Here is a 23,299-nt window from a genome sequence, read left to right on the forward strand (position 1 = left end):
ACATTTTAATTGTAATCAAAGACAAAATATATTATGAGATCAGTTTTCATATGTTTTAGTAGTAATTTTATTAAAGGTACAGTTTACATTTTAAATCCTCTGCTAGGAAATTGGGAATCGGGCACCATGCTGAGTCCTGATCTTTTTTAGAAGTGGATGTAGCACACTTTTATTTTCTTTACTTGATTTTTAATCTTGCCATGTCACATTTTTTTCCTCCAGCCTAATCTACTGTGTTGTATTGACTGGTTTACTGTTTCTGAATAGTGTTTGCTATCACTCAATCCTGCCAATTTCCAAAGAAGTCTGGCCCATCATCATTTCTTCTGAATTCTTCTTGGTTCATTGCCAATGACAACCCTGTCGAAGGTCAGAGATGCTCTGAAATAATCCACTTAATGGAATGATGCTACACTTATGCTCGCTGCACCGTGCAGTAGTGAAGCAAGTATAGCAACACCAGCGCTTGTACAAAGTGCTTTGACTGTGTGCGGTTTGGTTTTGAGACAGAGTGGGAGAGGCACAAATATTGGCAAAAAAGAAAGAGAGACAAAGACAGATAGCTCTCTGAGGGACTGTGATCAAATAGACCTCATATGAGTGGCTCAGGGCTTTTGTTGTAGTGTGACCTGCCATTCAGTGTTGCATTAAGTGAATTTTTTCCCCCACAGCTTTTCAAATCTGCAGTGACCGCCTCCCAATTTATAAGGGGAATGCTCGAATTTCAAACGTAGCATTCAAGCCAGAGCTGTAACCTCAAGTGCACCCAGAAAATAATGCTGAAGTTTTTTTTTCTTTAATATCTGCAGGTCCATTCCAAGGTTGGCCTTAAAGCAACAAAAAAGAAAAAACACACACACAGTTAGAAAAGGGAATGTGGGTGCAAGTGCCTGAGTGAGATTGAGTTCGGAACATTTATATTGGAGCTTTTGGTCTCTAACCCCACTGCTTCTGCTGAAAAGGGAACATCCTTGGTGCAGCATTCATAAACTTCTTATATTCCACTAGAGAACTATGGAGGTTTTGTGTTGGCTCAGCCTATTGTCTGAGCTCTATAGGATGCAGTATCCTTGGATCACCCTCAGCAAAATTACTTGGCCATAAAGTTGGATTGCTATGCTTACATGGTGTTGTAGAGGATTCCACACTATCAAAATAGGCAGGTAAGCATAATGTGTACTTGTACTATTCATTTTTCAAATCTCTTTGGTGAATGTGTACCTGACAGTAGTTAATATGTAGACAGCTCAGTTCACTATGACCTGCTGTAGCTATCAGGAGCAGTCTTATGTTGCTGTAGATGTGTGTTGGCTTTCTGGTATTTATCTAGAATAAATGCCCCACCTTACACACCTGTTTGAAAGGTTTCTCTTCTGCTGATGAAGGATATTTTATTGCTGCAGCCTCTTCTGTCTCCCGCAGTTTAAATGTATGCTGCTACCCTCTGGAAAAAATTACACCTGAGAAGACTGATGCAAACCTGTGACCCGTTTTGTCATCTCAACCGTTGCTTTCCTGTAGTCGCAGCCACACTTATTTGATTCTTTTTTAGTCCTTTATTTTTCCTTTCATTAATTTCACTTTGTATCTCTTAAAAAATCTTAATAAAGTCCAAGCATCTCACTGTTGGAAATGTTCTCAAAGCCTTTTTGTTGCTGTCACTGTTCTCACCACTCCCGATAACATGTCCTATTTGAGTCCACACATGTAATCGCTTATCAAGCTAATTTCTTTCTTGCATGTATTGGCCTCATTATATGAGTCTGCCAATGAAAAATGAGTTTAATTTAGCCAAATGTTCACTGTTGAGGGGGGAGGCGGGAGAAAAATACAATTTCCCCATAGTGTCATCTCCTTGTGCAGAAGTGGCTGTTGAGTTTTAATTACTATAATACCTCAGTGTGCTACACAAGATGACCCGGGTGTAGATAGCAAAAGTTAGTCATCATTTTGATTTTTCTGGTGTACCTGTTTTTGTTTGTCTTTGCATTATGTGAGTAGACATAGAGCTCTCCTAGCAGTCAGTAACAGGTTATTATATTTATGACAGATTTCACCTTGGCGTGTATTTTTCTGTTGCAGGCAAGCAAACTGTTCATGTTTTATTAAAACTACATACAAGCAAGTAAAGATCAGAGACTAAGGGGTTTAAAACCCAGCATGCCAACACATTACTACTAGATGCCAAGGGAGGCAGATCAAATGCCTTTGAAGATGGTTAAAAAAAAATGAAAGTTGAAAATCATTATAGTTGACTTCATTGGTATTTGAGTGTGGGCTTTAGGTCTCTCGGTAGCTTTGCTAGATACAAGAGAGCTTTGCGGTGCGTTGAGCGGCATGTGTTGGCTGATTTCTTTAGTCCGACAGTATGGCTTGGTGAGGGAAGGGTCACTGTACTCAGCACGGCTTTAAGTAATGCTAAATAGAATCAAACATGCCTTTAATATGTGCTTAATGTAATTACTTCTGTCAGTGAAGCCCAGGAGTCAAATTCCTATCTACTACAGAAGATTTACACATGCCAAATGTAATAACTTTGTCTCATGATTTTTTTCTTTCTTTCTACATCTTTTGAAGGTGCGCATTAAAACGGGAGGTGACAGTGGTTTTAAGTGTTGAAAATTCTGAAAGTAAAACGTATTTCAGCCCCTTTGTCATCAAACGGCAGGTTTTCATCTGATCAATCGTAAGAGCCTCGTACAGTGGCCTTGAGGCTAGCTAAACCATCTGGTGATTGCACCTGGACGAACTTACCTTTCTCTACCTGTGTGTATGTGTGAGTTTTTTTAACGGTGCCTAGCTGAGCAAATACCGTGGCATCCCACATGCCTTCCCACACCCACTACAAATAGACAGCGAAGGTGCTACATTCCGTGGCCTCGGTGCCGATCCCCGAGGCTGAGGAGTATGTTCTGTGTTGGTGGGCATGTCACGGGGTCCATATGAAATAACAAAGGCCTAAAAATACAGTAATCTTACCTGTGTGTGCGTTTGTGTGCATACATGTGTGCGCACGCATCTGTGCTGATTCACTTCCCGTTCTATTCTAGGCTTGTTTGTTACTTGCTGCTCCTTACTGTCACTTAAGTTCTTTCTTACTCGTTCACATTTCTCAATTTTCAGACACTTTAATGCCATTAAAATCTCCCACAGCTGGATTAAGAAATTATATACGTTATTTCATATATGATGAACATGTTCATTGTTGTCAAATACTTCACATTAAATAACGTACTTAAGTCAAAGTATTAGTGTTTTACTGTTAGACTAATGTATCAGCATGTTCTGTAGGGGCTGCAGCTAATGATTATTTTCATTTTCGGTAAATCTGCATGTTATTTACTTTTCTAAAATAAATTCTTTTGTAAATTAAATGATAGTAAATTATGAAAAATGGACAGAAATGCCATTATATTTATTGCCGTTCAATCAACCTCAAAACAAACTTTTATAAAGGCATTTCAGTTTTCTAAAGCACACAGTACAGATATGACACTGAGTCAAATCATTCTTATAAGGGATAAAACTATATTTTAGCAATTGTTACTGTTTGGGTGTTGTTGGTTTTTTTTGCTTTAAAAACTTACTTGAAAATAAAAATTTACAAAATGTATTCAGATATTTTTTGTCTGACTGCTTGCTTCAGTGCCAGTTTTGTCCTCTTTTGATATATTTTAGAATTAAATTAAATTCCAGTTTTCAGCAGAATTAGACTCCCATAATCATTTGTCTTGTCACTCATTTTTCTGACATGGTATTGATTGGAAACATCAAAAATGCTGTATACTTCTAGCACACAGCAAATGAAAGAAATGCGTCTTTGTGTTAGACAGACTTCTTCCCCTGCAATAAATAATTTTCACACTGTGATGAAATTGTAGTATTTTACTGCTCTCTGCTCAGACATTGGCCACGTATCCAGCTGTAAGGTCTTTCTGTCAGTCTGTCTTTCTTTCTTTGTCTGACTGTTGTTTCAATCGCTCATCCATTCAATGAACACTTCTTTTCTCCTTCTCACCATCCATTCACTCGACAGATTTTATTTCTGTATTTCTGAACACATCTGAAGCATCTATCTCAGCAGCAGCTCGAGCCTTTATATCCGTCCATCATTCAGACTTGCTGGCAGGTCAGTCAGAGGTTGAGGTCCTATCTTCCAAGCAGTAGTACTAGTAAGAATGTTTGCTCTGGTTATTCTGATTTGTGATTCTACCCTCTTCTGTACAGATACTCCATACAAGATGTTAGATGTGGTACCAGGGTTGAATAGAATTTTTTTGCATGACCATTTTTCTACTCTAAAAGCCCTGTGGTGCATTCTGTCTTCTATTTTATTGTGAATGTGGGAAAAAAAACATTTCAGTTTCATACAAAATTTGATAAACTTAAAATGGAGAGGATACTATGAATAGATATGAATGTCACCTCAACTAACCCTGCATACACTCATCTTTAAACTGTACATGCTTTTGGTTTTCTCTCGAGACCTGTTCTTTTTTTGGAGACATCTCAGCTCAGTAATAGTTTTTACTTGAAATATTTGCGTTTATGAGCAGCTCATGTAGTGGAGGTTACTGTAATGTTTAACCACTGGTTCCTGACACCGCTTACCCCCACCCATTTTCCCACATGCTGCAATGTAAGGGAGAATACTTTGATCACAAAGGCAGCAAATCCAACTGCATTTAAGTTCCCCTCCACTGGAGTTTAATCTAAACACTTTAAGAGCACCTCTAGGTCATCTCAGATTTCACTTAGTCTCCCAAATGCTTCACAGAAACTTGAACTGAACTGAACACAGAACTGGACTAATACCTCTTTGTTGCTTTTTGTTATTTGTGGGAAATATCAGAGTGGGCAGAGTGTTGGTTGGTTAGAGCCCCCGCACACTTTACTTTTCCTTTTTTAAGTTTTGTCTAGAGGCATAGAGATGTACAAAGACGGTGTGAAAGTGGAAAGTGGGCATTGATTTATTCACATTGGACTGCAGTGTGAGTCTTCCTCTCCCTCGGTTGCTGGTGTTCGTCCCTATGTCACAATTGGTATGTGTGCATACGCATCCGTCCCAGCATGCAGAGTTCACTCCCTTGGGTCCCTGACCATGTGCACAGGGTGCCTCCTTCTCCCCAGCTGTGAGGAGCAGGGCTCTGACGTGGCCTGTCCCTTTAGCTGACTCTGAACGTTTGACACGCCGAGCGCAGAGGTCAGCCTGACCTACTTTCCCCTGGCGGCCCTTCTGCTGAGCTGCAGTGCTCCTCAGCAGGGGGGACAGTGAGGGCGGAGCTGCTTACGCCTCCACTGCTGTCCTGGTGTGTTAAATCACTGCCATTTGTTCGGAGACACGTTCCAGTGTGTGTGCGTGTTTTTTAGGTGTGTAGGAGGCATCCCACATACATCGACACACACACACACACACACACACACACACACACATACACACACACACACACACACACACACACACATGTACAGGCTTGTGCTAAGGTTGAATATGAAGTGCTCTGTGGGGGTTGCAGGTAGATGCTGGGCAGCACTTGGGCAGGACCCCTGCAGTGAGCTCTGTCTGACTCACTTTGTGTACAACTGTTAACACCCTGTGACCTCTTCCACCTACTTCATTTCCCTCTACTGTAGATCCACTTGCACCCTTATACCAACTTATAGCTTACTGTCTCATAGCAAAGACATCATGCAGACCTGGATGGTAAATCTTAGGAGTTGCGGCTCAAACACTGACATATTGTTTTGTTACTCAGTGGTAACTGGCTTCAGATTTTAGTCATTTGATTGTTGTCTTGCTCTCCTACTCAGCAAATACACTACAATCTATCAAATGCAGTGATTGTCGCTGTCATGTTTTGTTTTTCTTCCTTCGCTGCTGCTGAAATATTTTAATGTCCTTTCTTTTTGGTTAATCTCTCTGCCTACAACTGACCCCCAGCTCACTAGTTTCACACCACAAATGTGTCTAAAGCAGTGGAAAGAGTTTATCTGACACAATATGAGATGTTGCTGGAACAAAGCCAGTCAGGAGAAGAGAGTAGGCAGGCAGAGTTCATTAAAAACTAAACTTCTGATGTAGCTGCAGCCCTTGGCTCCTTGACTGTATCAATGATTTAGGCTCAGCAGAAGGTCCTTAATGGATAGAGCCACCTCTACTCTGTGCAAGTTCAGCTGCTCCTGTCCGCCTGGTATCAAGTGCCACACACACTCACACACTCACACACTCAGCCACACAGAGATGCTGTGAAGGAAAAATGGTTTTAAGTACTTACGTGTGTATGGCCTTGTACGACTTCCATCGCTAACTCTCCGCTCAGACACTCTCCTGTTAGACATGTCTCAGGGTTTTAAAGTAGCATGGGATGGCTAAATTGAGAGCCTCTTATCTCTTTGTCACCATCCACTATGCATGATCACACTCAGCGTGCATATTGTTTTATTCATCTGAACTAATGTTAAACTATGACAAGTCTTTTGTAATAGTGCTGACACTTGCAGCATTGCTCAAAGAAGCCAGACTGTATTTAGCATCTATTTGCCTCAGCGTAGGCAGTATATCTAAACATGCAACACCGGGGTCAGTCAGTAAGACCTGTGCTGCCCGAGGACTGTCGAACTACTGTTACTGTCTCACTGCATGCATAGTGTATCTGAAGTCTGTGTGACTTTTCAGAGCTGATCCTACAGATTAGGTTTTTCTGTGTCGTATCAGTTCACGTTCTCACTTAGAAGAAAAGTGGTCTGCATGTGGCTGGATTAAATTTCGACCACATAAGTATTCTGATCACAGTGCAAGCCTGGATGCTTCCGTATCTAGCTTTGAAGATCTCATAACAGTGTGGCCAATACATATTGTGGTTTGAGATCTTTTCATAAATTCATTCTGGTGTGTTACAGCAGCTGTAGTGGTTGCTAATTTCCTCTATGCATTTTGCTTGAAATAAGCTAGGCTATCGCTAAAACTATTGGTCAGTGAATTCGTCAGCTGCCAAAACATTGACAGACAGTGATTCTGTTAATCAATAAGTAAGTCTAATAAAACCCAGCTTCTAAAATGAATCCAGCTTTTCTGCCTTTTATATCATTCTTAATTGAGTATATTTTGGATAATGAGCTGTCAGATAAAGATGTGGTTATTTTTCACCATTTTGGAAGATATAATAATTAATTAATCTAACAGAAAAGAATAACTGATGTTTTCATATTGAAAATAATAATTAGTAAGCTGGACTATACCATTTTTCTTTTTCTGTTTTTGTGGAAGTATTTTTTCCTTTTTTCTTTTCTTTTTTTAAAAATATTGTTATGTCTAAAAGTCTTGCATGTAGGTGTAGGACAGCCTGCCTGCATATGACTTGTGAAAGTCTGTGTCTCTTATTACCAGGTCTATTGTATTCTGTTTTTGTCTGTAAGGATTCAGTTTCCTCAGTTCAAATTGTTGGGTTATACTTCACCCAAGCTGTTTAATATCAAACATTCAGACTTGCTGTGTTAAAAGACAGCTGTTTTATTTATTTTTTAATTTATTATTATTTATATTTTATCCCTTCACAAAGACCAGCAGCTTCGGTTATCTTGAATTTGTGTCTGCTATATTGGATTATAGTGGTCGAGAGATGAAGTGTCAAAATATCCGAGTGTAATCTTGTTTTCTGCTGTCCGTTCTCGTGCTCAGTATATTACAGACATTCAATATTTGTCAAAATAAGGTTATTAACATTACTTAAAGTAGTTCTGTCGTTTCAGGAAAGGCAATATTCTGACATGGCAAGAACCTCTTAAGCCATATTTTTGTGAAACCAGGACTGCTTGGAAGATGCGTGGCATCCATCCGTGTGTCGAGAGGTTTCAGAGGACGGATTTTCTGCTCTTAAAACAGTACATTTAATTTTGCAATTCTTTTTAAAAGAGAGATTTACATTCAATGCATTCAACCTTGACTGAAAAAAGAATGAGGTACTTTCAAAAAATATGAAGTGGAACCCTCAACTGAAATAATTTTCACTCTTATATCACAAGTGTTTCTTTTATTTTAAAGAAACACGCCATTGATAAATGTCAACATGCAATGCCAAAGTGTAACCTGAAAAGTTTGGCTTTCAGTTTGTGCCAGAATAAGGACTTTGACCCTGATGTCCCGATTTAAGTGGAAAATTCATTCCACCAGTACAGGTTCAAGAAAGTGTAAAGCTTTGATGAAGATGACTGACTATGAGATGAGTGGCCACGGGGTCCTTTGGACCAGCCAGTTCTCTAGAGGTGTAGGAGCTCAATAGCTGCGTTGGAGTGTAGAGTTTGACCATGGCCCTTTCGTGCCCCCAAGGCTTGGACCAGATATTTTTTGATACTCAAAAGACAGATTTTGGGTTGAGTTTTACTTTCAGGAGACATTCCCTTCTGGCACAGTAACAGAATTTTTGGACTATGGCATCAGTTTTCTCTGTATATTTTCTCTTGGAGAAGAATGTTAGACTTCTTTTGGATTGCACTGACATTTCAGAGTGATTTAACGAGTGAAATTGACAGCATTACAACCAGGTTGTCATTATCATCCCTCCTGTGGTATAATTGCTATACTGTTGAACAAGCAGCTCCCATCTTTTGCACTTGGGGGTGTTTCACTCTCTGTCTCTCTCTCTCTGCCCCTCTCTCTGCTTATCTCCTTCATCCGTTAAACTCATCAGAGAATCCTCCTGCTTTTTAGTGTGACCATCTGTCAATACCACTCCATAAAGTGGAGTGGAGAAACGTGTGCATCCATTGGCTCTTGTAAGCCCTCAGCTGGTCTGGCTCCAGCTGGCTCTGAGGGCCTTGCTGTTACTGGTTAACCCAGGCCTCAAGCGTTGCTCTCTAGCCCTTGTGGCTACTTCAGCCCACCTCGCCTCTTCTATCAGGCAGCTGGATGAACCTCTCTCTTCACTGCTGTGGAGTAGCTTGTAACACTGTAATGAGTTAACTTTCAGAATGATCTACATAATTTATTTCCTGCCCCCACAGGAGCCCGCTGAAGCATTAATTAATATCAGGCCCTGCTATCAGCAACCATCCCAGTGTGGGATTCCTTCTGGCTCCTATTTTTGGCACCCGTGGAATTCGATATGTTGTGCAACCAGAATGCAGTTTGTTGGACATTGATGAAAGATATTACTTTTTGGTGGCTTTGTGCACAAATTGAGCTCCTGTATTTGTGAATAGATTGAAATCTGGACATAGTAGAAAACCAGATCTAATGTCACTGAAACAAGCTGGTCTCAGTGACATGAGCTGTGACTAAACTAAATGATACATGCCAACAAGTTGTGTGCCCTTGTAGCTGCTGGCAGTGATGCTTTCTCCACACTCGGATACCGAAGACTTGTTTGTGTAATCTAATTTTTGTGATGTGTTCACTCACCTTGCCACCTTTCTGTCTCTGTTCTTCTTCACAGAACTCAATACGGCACAATCTGTCATTGAACAAGTGTTTTCTCAAAGTGCCTCGCTCCAAAGATGACCCGGGAAAGGTGAGATCTACAGACATTTTTTTTAATTATGAACAGAAAAGATTGCATGCAAATGTTTTTAAAAATAGTACAGAATATGTTAAGCTTCAAGTAAGTACTCTCAATTAACAAAATTCGCAGTTGCAACATTTTTTGCGGTGTGTATCATGCCATCTCTGGTAGAAAAATGTTACCTTTGAATGGCTGCCAGGACTCTGACAGTCTGGAAATGCATGGAATGCTCGTAATCTATCATGAACCTCCCACCCCCACAGAACTGTATTTCAAATATAAGGAAAGACTAGTTTTTTTTGGACACGCACAGACAGCAGATGTGTGTGATGAGGAGAAAAAAAGCCAAAGACTGGTAGAGATGGGTCTGTAACAGGGTAGAAGTCAGGTCATTTCCAGAAGCTGACATCCCTGAAGTATTTACTCAAGATGAGGCTGAACCGACCAGGGGAAAAAAAAAATCAGACCTCATCTGCTCTCTGCTCAGCTCTCTGTCTCCTATTTTTCTACTCTCTTAAGGGATGTATAGTCCATGTTAATTTGACATTTGAATCTCGGTAGGACCACCGACATTCCCGACTTCGGCACGATTTACTCCACAATCTCTAGTGACATCAACCTGATAAGTAGCATCCCCTGATGGACTGTGCGGTTCATGAGGAAGGAGCCTATAGGCCTATATTTAATATGATGGTGTGCATAGGTCTAGCCATATGTAGCCTAACCCAGATATCATCCTGGCACTGTGAGAGCACATGGTACATATGCTTAGGGAACCGCACAAATAATTACACACACACACGCACACACACACCAACACATGCGTGAAGAGCTACGCCTAGCTATGTAGAGGATGGGGACTGAATGCTAATTTCATGTTTTGCTGTAATCCTCTGATATTGACACTCCTGGGAGCTGCTCCACTAAATACAAAATAATCTATTGCTGTATGGATCCCATTCCAAATGCATGGCCAACATGCTCGCATCCTTAATGTTTAATTTGGAATTTTCCTCACTCCCTTCCCCCCCGAAGACAACTTCAAAGAGGCGCTAGCCGCTCTTGATATGTTGCATCAATATTGTAATGTGGCAGGAATATGAGAACTGCTGGTTGGATGAGATAGGAGAGTCATGTCGCTCTGTGTCTGTCTCTCTCTCTCTCTCTGAGATGGTGTAAGAGATGACAGTTGGTATTGTACGTACACACACCCTGTCTACCTCAGAGGTAGTACTGCAGCCTGTGAAGGCTACTGTTAATAATCCTCATTTTAATTGGTCTTGTGTCTCGGCCTGGAGTTGCAAGGATAACTGCCGTACTTTTTTGTTTGTTTTGCCTAGATTTACATACAAAAGGGGAAGCAGATGACATAATTTATGGTGATGTATGAAAATGAACTGCGTCATTTAGGGGAAGAGGACAGGTAGTGTACATCTGTTATCAGGATCTGTTTTGAAAAAAATCTTTACGCCAGCCTTTGTTTTATGACTGAAGAGAATATTGTGGCTTTGCTCTGTTGTTGCCCCAGACTCCAAGGATACACTTCGCTTGGCATTGCTACAGTATATTGCAGTATATTTGTGAATAATTTAATGACTCTTTATATGTTTTCCTTTTTCCTGCCAACTCTCTGGGGTGGGTGTAGGGAAATGCAGAAACTCCTATCCCATGAGAGTTAACTTAAAGTGTTCATCCCCCCTAATTAAAAGACACACCACCCAGCCTGGCTTTGTTTGTGTGACGCTTAGTTTAAAAACATCTGTATCTGCACCTCTGCACTTAACCCTTGCGTTTTAACAAAGATATAGATCACATGTTTCTCACTTTTCCATACATTTGTCAGTGAAAGATCTCATGGAAAACGTGTGCATGTAATGAGGTTTCTGCAGCCTTTTACGGTAGCCTACATCAATATGAGATGCTTCTTCATCTTATGTTGATTGTGCTGTGAATTATTCTTCCCTCTGAGGAAAATGTTAATTGACCCCAAAGCCTCACACATATTAAAAGTTATAATTTTAACCCCCTGACAAATATAGGCCAACCCTGGTTTTCCTTTTTTTTTTTTTTTTTACATTGGAACAATGGTTTATGTGAGCTATGAAAATAACAGATTTGCTAGATTTAACAAGAGCAGGCCATTGTGTATGCAGCTGTTATTGTATAGATACTTGAGATACAGCTTGTTCTCTGGCCTCTCCTGTTGTTCAGAGAATTTCTTATGGAAATATCAATTATTCTCTCTGCTAAGGAAGTAATTTTAAAGGTCCTGATCTCACTTTCTCTTGACAATTGAGATTTTATCGGGGGTCATATGAAATATTAAAAATAAATTCAGAACTTGCAGGGCCTTAGGGTGAAAATCTCATTTTTAACAACTGTAAGCGGCAGTCCTGTTGGCTTCGAGCAGGAGCACCATTGAAAAATAAATTAAGTGGGGCCGAATGCAAAGATAAATAATGCAGCCTGGTTGTGGAATTACTAGCTGCAGCCCCAGAGCCAGCCCCAACTGTTCTCTCTTCGATTAGCCTTGCTCAGACCTTAGAAGAAGGCAACAGGGTAGCGCTAGCACTTCCTCGATTCCTGGGCTGAAACTGTGGATCCTTCATTTCTGGCAACAGCGCTCTGGCTTCAGTACCTGAGGCCGAGGAAGTACAGCTTCAGGAAAGGCTTAGCATTTCACCACCACCAGCTGCCCTCACCAACCTCTCATTGAGGAACAGCCACAGAGGAGGAAAAGCCAAGCCTTTCTTGCTAACAAAGCCCTCCCACACACCGCACAAACTCTAAACACACAGCTATCAACTCATATAAATGCTTGGGCTGATAGGACAGACTTTGACAGAGCCAATGATGCTCTTGAGTTTTAAACATATTTTACTAGCATGTATATTTCAGTGTAATGGAAAGATTTGATGTTTGTGATGTAAGTCAAAAAGTCTCATTCAGATTTTTTTTAAAGCCCTTTTTTGTATTTACAGGACAGTTTACAGTTAGGAAGAAGACAGGATATAGCATGCATCAGAAGACTTAGGACCAACTCAGTGTTACATTTCATGTGCTGCAACCATTTGGCAACAAATGCACAGAAATTTCTACATCCAGTGCAAACATCCCATTAATGTCACAATAGAAAGCAATCAGTTTTATCTGCTCACAGGCTTTTCTTCTGTCTGCAGGGCTCTTACTGGGCCATCGACACCAACCCAAAAGAGGACGCGTTGCCCACACGGCCAAAGAAGAGGCCGCGGTCTGGAGAACGGGTGAGTCTGATGAGAAAAACTCTAAAAGCATAAGAGAACACGTTTCTACGTATATGCCATTCTTCTGCCTTAATCTCTACTAGATTCAGTATTTTTCCTCACCATTACCTTTCTAATTCTGCCTCCGCTTTCTTTTCCTTCTGCACTCCTTTCTCTCCCACTTTCCCTTTGCTCTTTCTCTACCACATGCAGACATACGCATGCAAACTCGCACACACACAGCGACTCAGTAGGAGTTCATATCCAGACTTTATGTAACTGCCTCTCCATGCTGCTTCGCTAGCCTGTCATGAAGTGGGCTCCTTATTAATAAACTATGCCCCAGGCAGCCATTACATACATTACATTTTGCACTCACTTTTTTTAACAAACATCAATTAATGCAGAACTGTGCACACCGGCTATTCAGAGCGGGAGCTTTTGTCTTTAATTATGCATGAGTTTCGTCCAGCATTACGTACAGCTGTACAGGTTTTTAGTGAGCTGCTCAGATTGACCTGGCCCTTGGGCATCCCATCACAGCGGGCTCTTGTCTCCTCCTTCCCCACAATGTGGCTGACCAGAGGCTATGATGAAGAGAGATTCTCTTAAGCTGGCGAGGGAGACTCGTGCACACACACACACCACACACACCCCACACAGCATTGTTTCTGCCACACACATACACGAGCACAGAGACTTAAAATGCTGTTCATGTAGTCGCCCTACAGCATCAAAATACTATCACATTCATTCAACAAACTGCTTTGTTACTGGTGTGAGATTTTACATACAAGAATTGTAGAGGTACAGAAAAAGCACATTGTTTTTAATATGCAGCTCTGCCAGCAGTTTTAGCTAAAGCTCTCCTGATGCTGTTGTGTTCGTTTGAGTGTAACACAAAAGAATGCACCAAGCAAAGAGTGTGTTTTCTGTAGGACACATGCTCCATGCTTAACCCCTCCCCCCTTAGACAGTGTGTGCCTACAAGGCATTCCATTAAGAGTCTCAGACATTGAAATTGAGAGTTTGTGAAATCTCATTTATGTTTATCATGAATTAAAAATGGAATTGTTGGCAGCCAATCCTCTTACAGTAAGCAGTTTTGGGAGACAGGCATGGCAGAGTTATCTCTCGCAACACTGTGCTTTACTGCAAGACGAGGGCATGCATGTGTATACTTTGTGTGCTCGGGTGGGAGGTGGGGACGGGGGCTGTCTCCATCTTTTCAGAAAGCGCAGTTCAAATGTGACCTAAATAAAGGTGTTACTCTGTCATGAAACAATGGTTCAGATTTTTTTGAGATCTCACAGATTGATATGCATCTAGTATGAGCAGAAGAACATAATACAGGTCGTTCCATGCAACCTGCAGTAGTGGGATCTCGTGTATTTAATAATTGGATTATGTTGACTTTTTTTTTTGTTCTGCCTCCACACCTCGCCCCCAACCCCCACAGGCTTCCACGCCGTACAGCCTGGAGTCAGAATCTTTGGGGATGGAGTGTATGATCTCTGGAAGTGCCTCTCCAACGCTGGCAATCAACACTGTGACTAACAAGGTACTACAGCCAGCCATCCAGCCTCCAGCTCCAACACACACCTGGCTACACTGCTGCACCCTGACCCCACCCACTTCTCCAACCACCTACAGCACTATTCCCCACAGAGAGAGGAGCACTCTTGTGGAGGGGAGATACGGGCACACACATACACACACTAACACACAAGCATATGCTCATGTGCCTAAAGCTTCTCTTCATTGCAACCCACACCAAAATACACAACTACCTGCCCTGTTGTACCTCTTTCCTCTACAACAACAGGCAGCGGGCTCTTGTTATCTTCAGCGCGGAAATACGATGCTCACACTGATACTTGGTGTTCGCAACCTGATAGACCTTACACAGTCTCATGCACAATTGCAACAGAACACTCACCACGCTACACAGGCGTTTGTATTCACACCTGTAGTGGAGGTTGACGCCCAGAGTTGTTTCCTCATTCTGTGACCACAGTGCAGGTGACCACCCCTGCTGCAGCCTCAGTCTTCTCTTAGTAACTTTTTAAAAAAATATATATCTGTAAAAGCCTGGAAACACTTGTACATCATAGAGCAAAGCTACAGGGACTGCTAGCTGTTAGCTGTGAGTGTGCCGCTCACTCTGAAATTTAAATAGGCTTTTTAACCTTAAGCTCTCATCCTCTGAGCCCAGTGGGGGCAGCTCTCAGGAGTACTTTTAAAAAGCCTACAAGAGTCGCTTATTCATTTGCTGCAAGCATTACAAAAAACGATTTAACATGAACAGGGGTGCTCATAGGAAAGATGGGTTAGTGGAGGTGTGTGTCGGGGGCTTCTACATCCTGAGTGTGAAGCTGAAGTCTGAGCATACGTCTGTGTGTCTTATAACTTGTGTGCTCATGTATGGTAGAGTATGTTACAGAGTGTTTCAGCTTGTTTGGAGGAACGTTTCAGTGACAACTAGCTAGGGGCTGTTTCTGTGGAGAGCAGAAACAGCAGTTCTTCGTGTTTCTTCAGCAGACAGATTCATGGGCCTAAATGTGGAGAAAGATGACCCTTTTTCCTCTCTGATTGCTACAAACTAGCACTCTCCACAGCACCAATCTCCACCAGCAGTGACTGCATAATAAGGCCCTAATGTTAAGAGCTGACAGTTAAATCTGGACTCCTGCCATTAAATACCTCCAGTCAAATAACTTGGAAGAGCAACAAGCAGAAAACATTAAAATAGCATAAAACATGTCTACTGTGTGATTTCAGGAGCTGATGAAAGGCAGTTCTGACTTGTCTGTTGTTGTTCATTTGGTTGTGACAAAAACTGTTACGTTGCTAAAGTGAACAGAAGACAAAATGGAATAGCAACAGATCTGAGGCCCTAACTCCTCGGAGAGCTTGTTTCTCACTGTCTTACACTGTAAACACACAACAGGCCACGCCTCTTTCGGTGCAGTGTGCCAAGCCACAGGAATTCCCTCTCTGTTTTTCTCTCTCCCTTTTTCTATTCCAGTCTCTCTCCCTCATTCCCGCCTTCTCAGATAGACCAATGGGAGAAGCTGGCAGGACGACTACTGAACCAGCAAGAATCGCTGTTCTCTTTCCCTCTTCTGTCGGACATTCCTCACAAGATTGTATTCCCCCTCTTTTTCTTGCGCCTGTGTCACACAGACTCGGACTTCCCCCCCCCCGTTGGTTGAATACTGAGGCAGCTCCAAACACTGGATTGAAAGTGAAGAAACTTTGCCATTGAAGTGTGAGGATGAAGGGAAAGAAGCAATTGTTGAAATTATGCTTCCTAGTGAATATTCTGGCTTTTTCCTCCTATTCTCTCTCTCTCACACACCCCCCTTCCTTCTCTCTTCCTCTGTCTCTCTCTGTCTGTTCAATCCTGTATGCAGGGATTGTGCTGAACATTGGCTGGTATTGTTGGAGACACCTGGGCCAATCTTGCTTTGATTTCATAATCCATGTCTCATGCTCCAGATTAGGCCCCCATGTAAAAGACACCTCTGGCTTTTTACTTAATTCATTGCTAAGAATAGAACTCTGACTCGCTTGCCTGCTAGCCATACACAGTATTTACTGTGGAGCTGCTCCTGCCTGTATGAGCATGCTTGCCTCTGTCTGTGTGCATTTGTGTGTATTATTCTACCTGTGTGCACATCCGTAGCTGTAGAAATGTGTGTGTGTGTGTGTTTTATGTAGGTGCATGCTTTTGTGTACGTGGGTGAGATGCGACTGGGTGTTAGTCTGCTATGGTGTGTGCTTGAGTGGGTGTCTTCACTCAGGGGACTCAGGGGTCTGGGTAAACCACAGAGGAGTGAGGTTTTGAAATCATCACACTTTATGGTTGAGTAGAGTAAAAATAGATTGTGGTGAGAGACTTAAGGCTAAAAGCCTGTTTTATGACTTCATTACACATAACATTTATATTTCTGAGGCACGCTGTTTTTGATTAGCATTGTAGAGCTGATTTTGTAGACGTGCTTAAGCCTTCAGTCTTAGCTGCTCATTGAGTTCCCCTTCACGCTAATGAACACTGGAGCCAAGCCCACACTGAGTGGAGGAAGGCTAGAGTTGCCTAATGAGCTTCTCTTACCACCCCCCTGTCCTCCTCCCCCTCTGCCTCACCCCTATTCCTTTAGCAGTGTTGCCTGGATTCAGCGTTTGAGCTCTCATCTTTTTAGAATCACGGTATTTCTATCACATTCTACCAGTGCTAGGTAGAAGTATGAACATGATCAGACGCTCTCTATCTGCATCCTGGATTCGAACCAGCACGTTAGTCAGCCAGCCAATCAGTCAGAGCAGAGAAGACGGTCAGGGCTGCCGGAGTTTCCTCCCCTCCTTGTGGCCTCTGTGGTAACACGCTGCAGCTCAACAGAGAGACAAGAGGCTTCAGTCCACTGCTACTGCTGAGAGGCAGGGTGCTGGGCAGGGCCGGGCCAATCTGCCTGCCTGAAGGCTGCTGCAACTGCTGTCTCATTGTGCTGAGCACAGAGCCCACTCTGTTCCACTCACAGTGATGAGCAGAAGCCACCATGCTGCACTCAGTCATGGACGAGCACACATATATGAACACTCACCAATCTTAGAATGCCAGGCCTTCTTCCACTGCAACACCGTCAGTGCATTACTGCCATTCCTTTCTCGCAAAATAAACCTCAGCACATGGGCTACTCTCTGTGGGTATCATTATATTCATTATCTGGATTGTTCTTCTTACTATTGTCCTAATTGTCTGACGGCGCACTTTATTTGGGAAGGGTGGGAGGACTAAACCCTGTTAGACGATAATTAAGATTGTCGTCCTGAAGTGCTTCGGCTAGTTTCGTTCCTACATTGAAAGGTCAGTGTCTCGGCTGCACTGAAATCCTTTGTTAGCTGTCCCAAACGGATTTGCGCTTGGTGAGCAGATGTGGCTGACATCGCCAGTAGTGTGACCTTTAGTGATGGGAATGTCTCAGCTGTCTCCAGACCCCTTTACACATTCAGATGGAACCCCTTAGTGACCATAGAGGTTGTTGAGCAGCACCCTGTGTCTTCCACACACACTCAACAAAATGAAAATCTGCTCTGCTTTTATGGCATGTCATTGCACGCAGCATACACACATTCATCGCCTTACATTTCTACCTGAAATTATCTTATTATCCAGTAATATGAACATTACCTTTCTTATTCATTTTCTCCAAGGAGAACTAACATTCTTTACCTTCCACAAGAGGAGCAATGACTTTGATGACAGTAATTAGTCTGTGAATGTGTGTGTCAAAGAAATGAAAGCTAATGCACATATATGCGTTTCAGGTGGCGTTATACAACACAGACCAGGAAGGGAGCGATAGTCCAAGAAGCAGCCTTAACAACAGCCTGTCTGATCAGAGTCTGGCCTCTGTCAATCTCAACAGCGTGGGCAGTGTGCACAGCTATACACCGGTAAGAACAAGGACAAATTTTCAATTGGTTATAAGTCTGCAATGATGAGTGTATTCTCGAGGTCTTTACTAATCTGAAACTCTGGACTTAATGTGAAATGTACCATGGAAAACCTACCCAAATCCAGCATGCATAAATTAACTTTAAAGAATAGGAACCCAAAACAAAAGGGCACTGAGGACAGTCCAACTCCGCCTGTAATGGCCTAAGGATAATTAGACGCTCTCTGGTCGACTGAAACTAGCCCAACTAACTAGACCTAAAACAAGAGAGAACACCAGCACCTGCAGCAGCATAATGAGCTACAGCAAAGCGGCCTGTAGCTGGAAAAAAACTGGAACAATATACGTTTTCCCAGCACTTCATGAGTCGCACATTCCATCTGGTATCAAGAATTTTTCTCTGCGGTGATTGTGATGACCATATGATTGAAGCTGACATATCGACACAAAGACAATAGAGTCCTGCCTGACCCAGTTAGACCACTTCTGAGTTGTGTCTCGGTTAGACTGAGCTGAATGGGCCCATGAATGCCTTTGGTTTATTTCCAGCTATTAATCTGCATGATGCTCTAGTGTAATCACAAAATAACAAAGGTACCAGTGCTGCGTTCTGGTTGCCAAATACACTATGCCCCTGCCGTTGTGTGAAGACTGAATAGTGTGGAACGATGGTATTTTTGGTTTCTAGATACACTCCAGCTCATGATTGTCTCATATGCTGATATTTATAACAGGATATTTATATGAATTTGGTGTAATTGTTGTTCTTTTGAGCATTTAACACTGAAGTAAAATGATAAATTCTCATTTTAGCAACATTTTTCAAGCCCTGAGGGAGCTAGTCACTGAAATGAATGAAAATGAAACACTGCCAGACTTAGAAAGTGTACTGTATCCCATATTTCATCTGATCAGAAAGCCCCAGGAGGCTTTCTTCAGAGAGCCAGCTGTAGACAGTAATAGACCGAGGTTCAGAATGGACATGAGCTGGAGTACAACATCAGGAAGGGGGTTAAGGGAAACAGAGAAAAATGTGCACGCTCCTGGAAGCCAGACAAAGAGAAACGCTTCTTCTGATGTCCTCCCACCAGAGATGCCCCCTCTTTGGTGTGGTCCTCCTGCATCCTAGAGTGCTCCCTGCTCCAGGCGCTGGGCATCGATCGGCTCAGCCTGATGGATGCGCTCGCTCGCTCGCTCTCTCTCTCTCGCGCAGTCAAAGCAGCACCTCACAGTAAACACTCTGGCTTTATTATCACCTCTTCACTCTTACCCAAGCCAGTCTGTGAGCCATGCACTTCAGCTGCCTGCCCACATATTGGAAGAGGAAGATGTTATGATCAAAAATTGGACATGACCTCTCTTGTAACGCAACCCCGCAGTGCGCACAGGTCAGGTCCTACTTTGTGAAATAGCAATCGCTGCCCTTGCTGTGGTGAATCTCGTAGACATACTGGTTGCTGGAGGGAACACTGATTGCTGCTTCACACCCAGGGGCAGTGCATAACATTGGCTGCCCACACAAATACATGGATAAAATGGCTGCTTATTTGTACAAGGTATTGCTATTGATTTTGTTTTAAATACATTTTGCTCAGCCACCTGAGTATTGGCTTTGTGTCCATTCCAGTTGCTCTCTTAATGTTGTGTGAGCCAAGGCGGTAAGCACTGACCCACACTGTTATTGTTTGTGTAATTGTTTTATGTGTTGTATGACTGACAGCTTGTCAGACAGAAATATACGCTGTTACAGTCACTCCTCAGCACAGTTAAATTATCTGTGTGTTTGACTTTTGTTTGACGATTTGCTTTAAATCTTCTGGAGCTTGTCTGTTTTCTTTTCTGTGGCTCCATGACCAGATGAGCATGGCAGGTATCTCTGAAAACTATGTATTATTGATGTGCTTGTTTAAACATTATAATGCGCTCCTCTTAGCATCAATAGCCCCTCTAGACTGTGGTTTGCTTGTAGCAGAGCTCTAGCCAGTGTACTTCAGCAAACTGTTTCACAAATGAAACATTAAACACGATCTTATTTTGCAAGCAATATGGCTCCGTTTTATAAAACTGCTTGGCATTCCTCCCCTCCCCAGGTGACCAGTCACCCAGAGCCTGTGTCCCAGTCTATGAGCCTCCAGCAGCCTCCCCAGTCCCAGTACAACATGCCAGACAGGGACAAGCAGCTCCTCTTTTCAGAATTTGAAGATCTCAGTGCCTCCTTCCGCAGCCTTTACAAGTCTGTTTTTGAGCAGTCCTTCAGCCAACAAGGTGAGTGGCCTCATGGGAGCGTCTAGTGGAAACTAATAGAGAACCTAAGCTTCACTTATCAAGGAACGGGATGATTCTCAGAACGATTTTCCTAATGTGGGTTTGTTCTTAACAGCTGGGACTATAGAGAGTCTTTAGGCACTAATGAGGTTTACTAATAAGTGAGCAGGTATTTGACAGACTGACTGGCCTATAGTGCAAATCTGTGGTGAGTATTTTCATGATCTTTTGCCAGAGAAATGTAGGAAAGACCTCATTTGATATTTAAATGCTGAGCCTGAGAGTTCATGTCATACATACTTTAAAGAGATTTTACTGCATTTAATTTATGGTTAATTCTCTACTTTATATTTTTCACATTACGTTGAAAGTGTTTTTTCATCTGGGCTGTGTTTCATCAGAGGAGAGGTTATAGGCAGCCCAGGTCCTCAGTAAATCTGTTGGATTTGTCATTCATTTGTCATAATGATGGGATCTTTGTTTCATATAATGCATAGTGTGGATTGGGCACAGCTTTCCAAAATGATGAGTCCCTGCAGAACAAAAGGCAGTTTTTCTTGTAATCTGATTGACTGATAAACATGGAGCACTTGACAAGCGAGTTACGAGCAAAGTAGACTGAGCTTTCTGTGTATAACCTACTTTCACAAATCAAATGCATTTCATGCTAATGTTTTCAAAGAGTTTCTCTCCTTTAATCTATCATCTATGTTTCATTAGTTGAAAGTTGTTACCTTTTTTATGCGCATAAAAGTGAAATCTCTTAGTCAGACAAGCTCTAGCAATTAAAAAGCGTAAATAATCGAGCTAGAGGATTTCACACTCTGCCGCTGTAGACAGTGAGCTAATTCACTGGCTTTGATAATAGGTAATGAGCTCGCATTATTATTCTGGTGCCGCGTTAATTGCTTTCTGTATTTCCCTAGTTGGACAATGGGCTTTCTGTGCCGATAAGAGATGCACCTTTGTCACCCCTGCAGTGAGTGTTACGTGCCGATTGTGGAGGTGCAGGGCTAGAGTCAGCTCTAAAAGCACTCCAGTGAAATAGGTTTACTGTGCCAAAGCTGTGAAGGACAGGGCCTCTTAAGACCACTCCCCGCCACTCAGATGATTGCAGTTGGGTGTGCAGATGTTCATGCGCCAGTCATGTCTGTTAAAAAAGCTACGCTGCAGCACAGTGATTTTGTCAAAGACAATCCAGTGCCGTGTAGCTGGAGAGGAGAGACGACAGCAACTCGAGCTTGCGAACCTTCGAATCACAACCGATGCTGAGTCATTCCCTCATACAACAAAATGGCAGCTGGTCTGTCTCAAGTGCAGAACTACATCCCATTACTGTAAGATGTTAAGATAGATGACCGCAAGTAGCTGCTTTACACTTATTCAGCTCCTTCTGAAACCATGTGAGTGCATTTATGTTGGAATTAGTCGTCTCTTCTCACCAGCTGGGGCTGCCAATAAAGACATGATCATTTAATTTGTCAATTATTTTTAGATTCATTGATTGACTGGGCCCAAGGTGACGTCTACAGTAGATTTTTCTGTTATAACAAATGATCCAATGAGAAACCGAGGAAAGAATCAAACCCTCACGTTTGAAAAGTTAGAATGTGTCATGTACTGCTTTGAAAATGATTAATTGATAGACGGATAATTACACTATTTGGATTTTTTTTTTTTCAAATAAAGCACTAAGCCAGCTTCTTCTATGTGAGCACTTGCTAGTTTAATTTAAAGTTGATTATTTTTTTGACTGTTGGTTAGATGACACTAAACATTTAAAGATGCCAGTTTGAGCTCTGAAATGTTTTCTGACATTTAATGGAAAAAACAACTTGGTAATTAATCAAGAAAGTCATCTGTACATTTATGCACAATAATAGCTGTAAGTTGCATGCCTATCAAATTGTTTGCATAATTTTGTGTTGAATCTATTATTGACATTTCTTGTCAGCACTCTGACAGCTCCGTGTCGGTGTGTTTTGTTTCCCAGGTCTGATGGGCATACCGTCAGATTCCTCCCAGCAGACCCACACCTCCTGCTCATATCAGCACTCCCCCAGTGGCACCATTAGCACTCAGAACAGTCTGTCAAACAACCAACCCAACAACCACCCCAACAGCCACTCCGCCAACAGTGGCCAAGTGCCCCTGTCCCATCCTGCCCAAGCCCACCCTGGCCACGGCTCCCCCCACGCACAGCACCTCCCGCAGCACGGCGGACCCCACAACCAACACAACCAACACAGCCAGCACGCCCAGCACAGCCAACACAGTCAGCACCCACAGCACCAACAGCACTCCCAGCACCCCCAGCACGGTGCGCACTCCCAGCACGGGCAGCACCCGTCGCAGCACCCATCCCACGGCCAGCACCCGCAGCAACACACGCCACACCCCTCCCAACACACGCAGCACAGCCAGCACCCTCCTCAACACGGACAGCAGCACCAGAGCCTCTCCCACCAGCCCCATCCCACCCAGCAACAGATGGCCTGCAACACAGGTAAGACCCTCTGTCTGTCGCTGTCTTCTCGTGGACCGGCGTCGCCTTGTGTTGTTTTTCTCCTCATCCTGTCCATCACACAGACGCATGTGGACCAGAGCAAAGATGACACATTTACTGCTGAGTGTGGCTTCATATCAGTCTTCATTTTGTAGCCATAAAGCACCATTGTTGTTGTTTTAAGTGCTAAATGGTAAATCATCATCTGATTTATTATATGTGCTGTTGAGAACAAAGCACTACTGAAGCCAGCGACTTTAGCCGCTTTGTAGAGTCACCTGGCTCCTCCTAGTGGCCACACCACGGTACTGAGCTGTTTAAAAGCCTGAT

General features: G+C 42.7%; 1 protein-coding gene across 1 annotated transcript in view; it reads left to right on the plus strand.

The window, feature by feature from the left end:
• Nucleotides 1-23,299, plus strand: part of foxj3 (forkhead box J3) — a 75,601-nt gene that overhangs the window by 44,875 nt on the left and 7,427 nt on the right. Inside the window, exons 3-8 of the mRNA XM_022209805.2 lie at nt 9,432-9,506; nt 12,677-12,760; nt 14,199-14,300; nt 18,068-18,196; nt 20,289-20,463; nt 22,457-22,969. Of these exons, the coding sequence (XP_022065497.1) occupies nt 9,432-9,506; nt 12,677-12,760; nt 14,199-14,300; nt 18,068-18,196; nt 20,289-20,463; nt 22,457-22,969 (1,078 nt within the window). The remainder of the gene's footprint in view (nt 1-9,431; nt 9,507-12,676; nt 12,761-14,198; nt 14,301-18,067; nt 18,197-20,288; nt 20,464-22,456; nt 22,970-23,299) is intronic.

The sequence above is a fragment of the Acanthochromis polyacanthus genome, chromosome 5, assembly GCF_021347895.1.
Source record: "Acanthochromis polyacanthus isolate Apoly-LR-REF ecotype Palm Island chromosome 5, KAUST_Apoly_ChrSc, whole genome shotgun sequence".
Lineage (NCBI taxonomy): Eukaryota > Metazoa > Chordata > Actinopteri > Pomacentridae > Acanthochromis > Acanthochromis polyacanthus.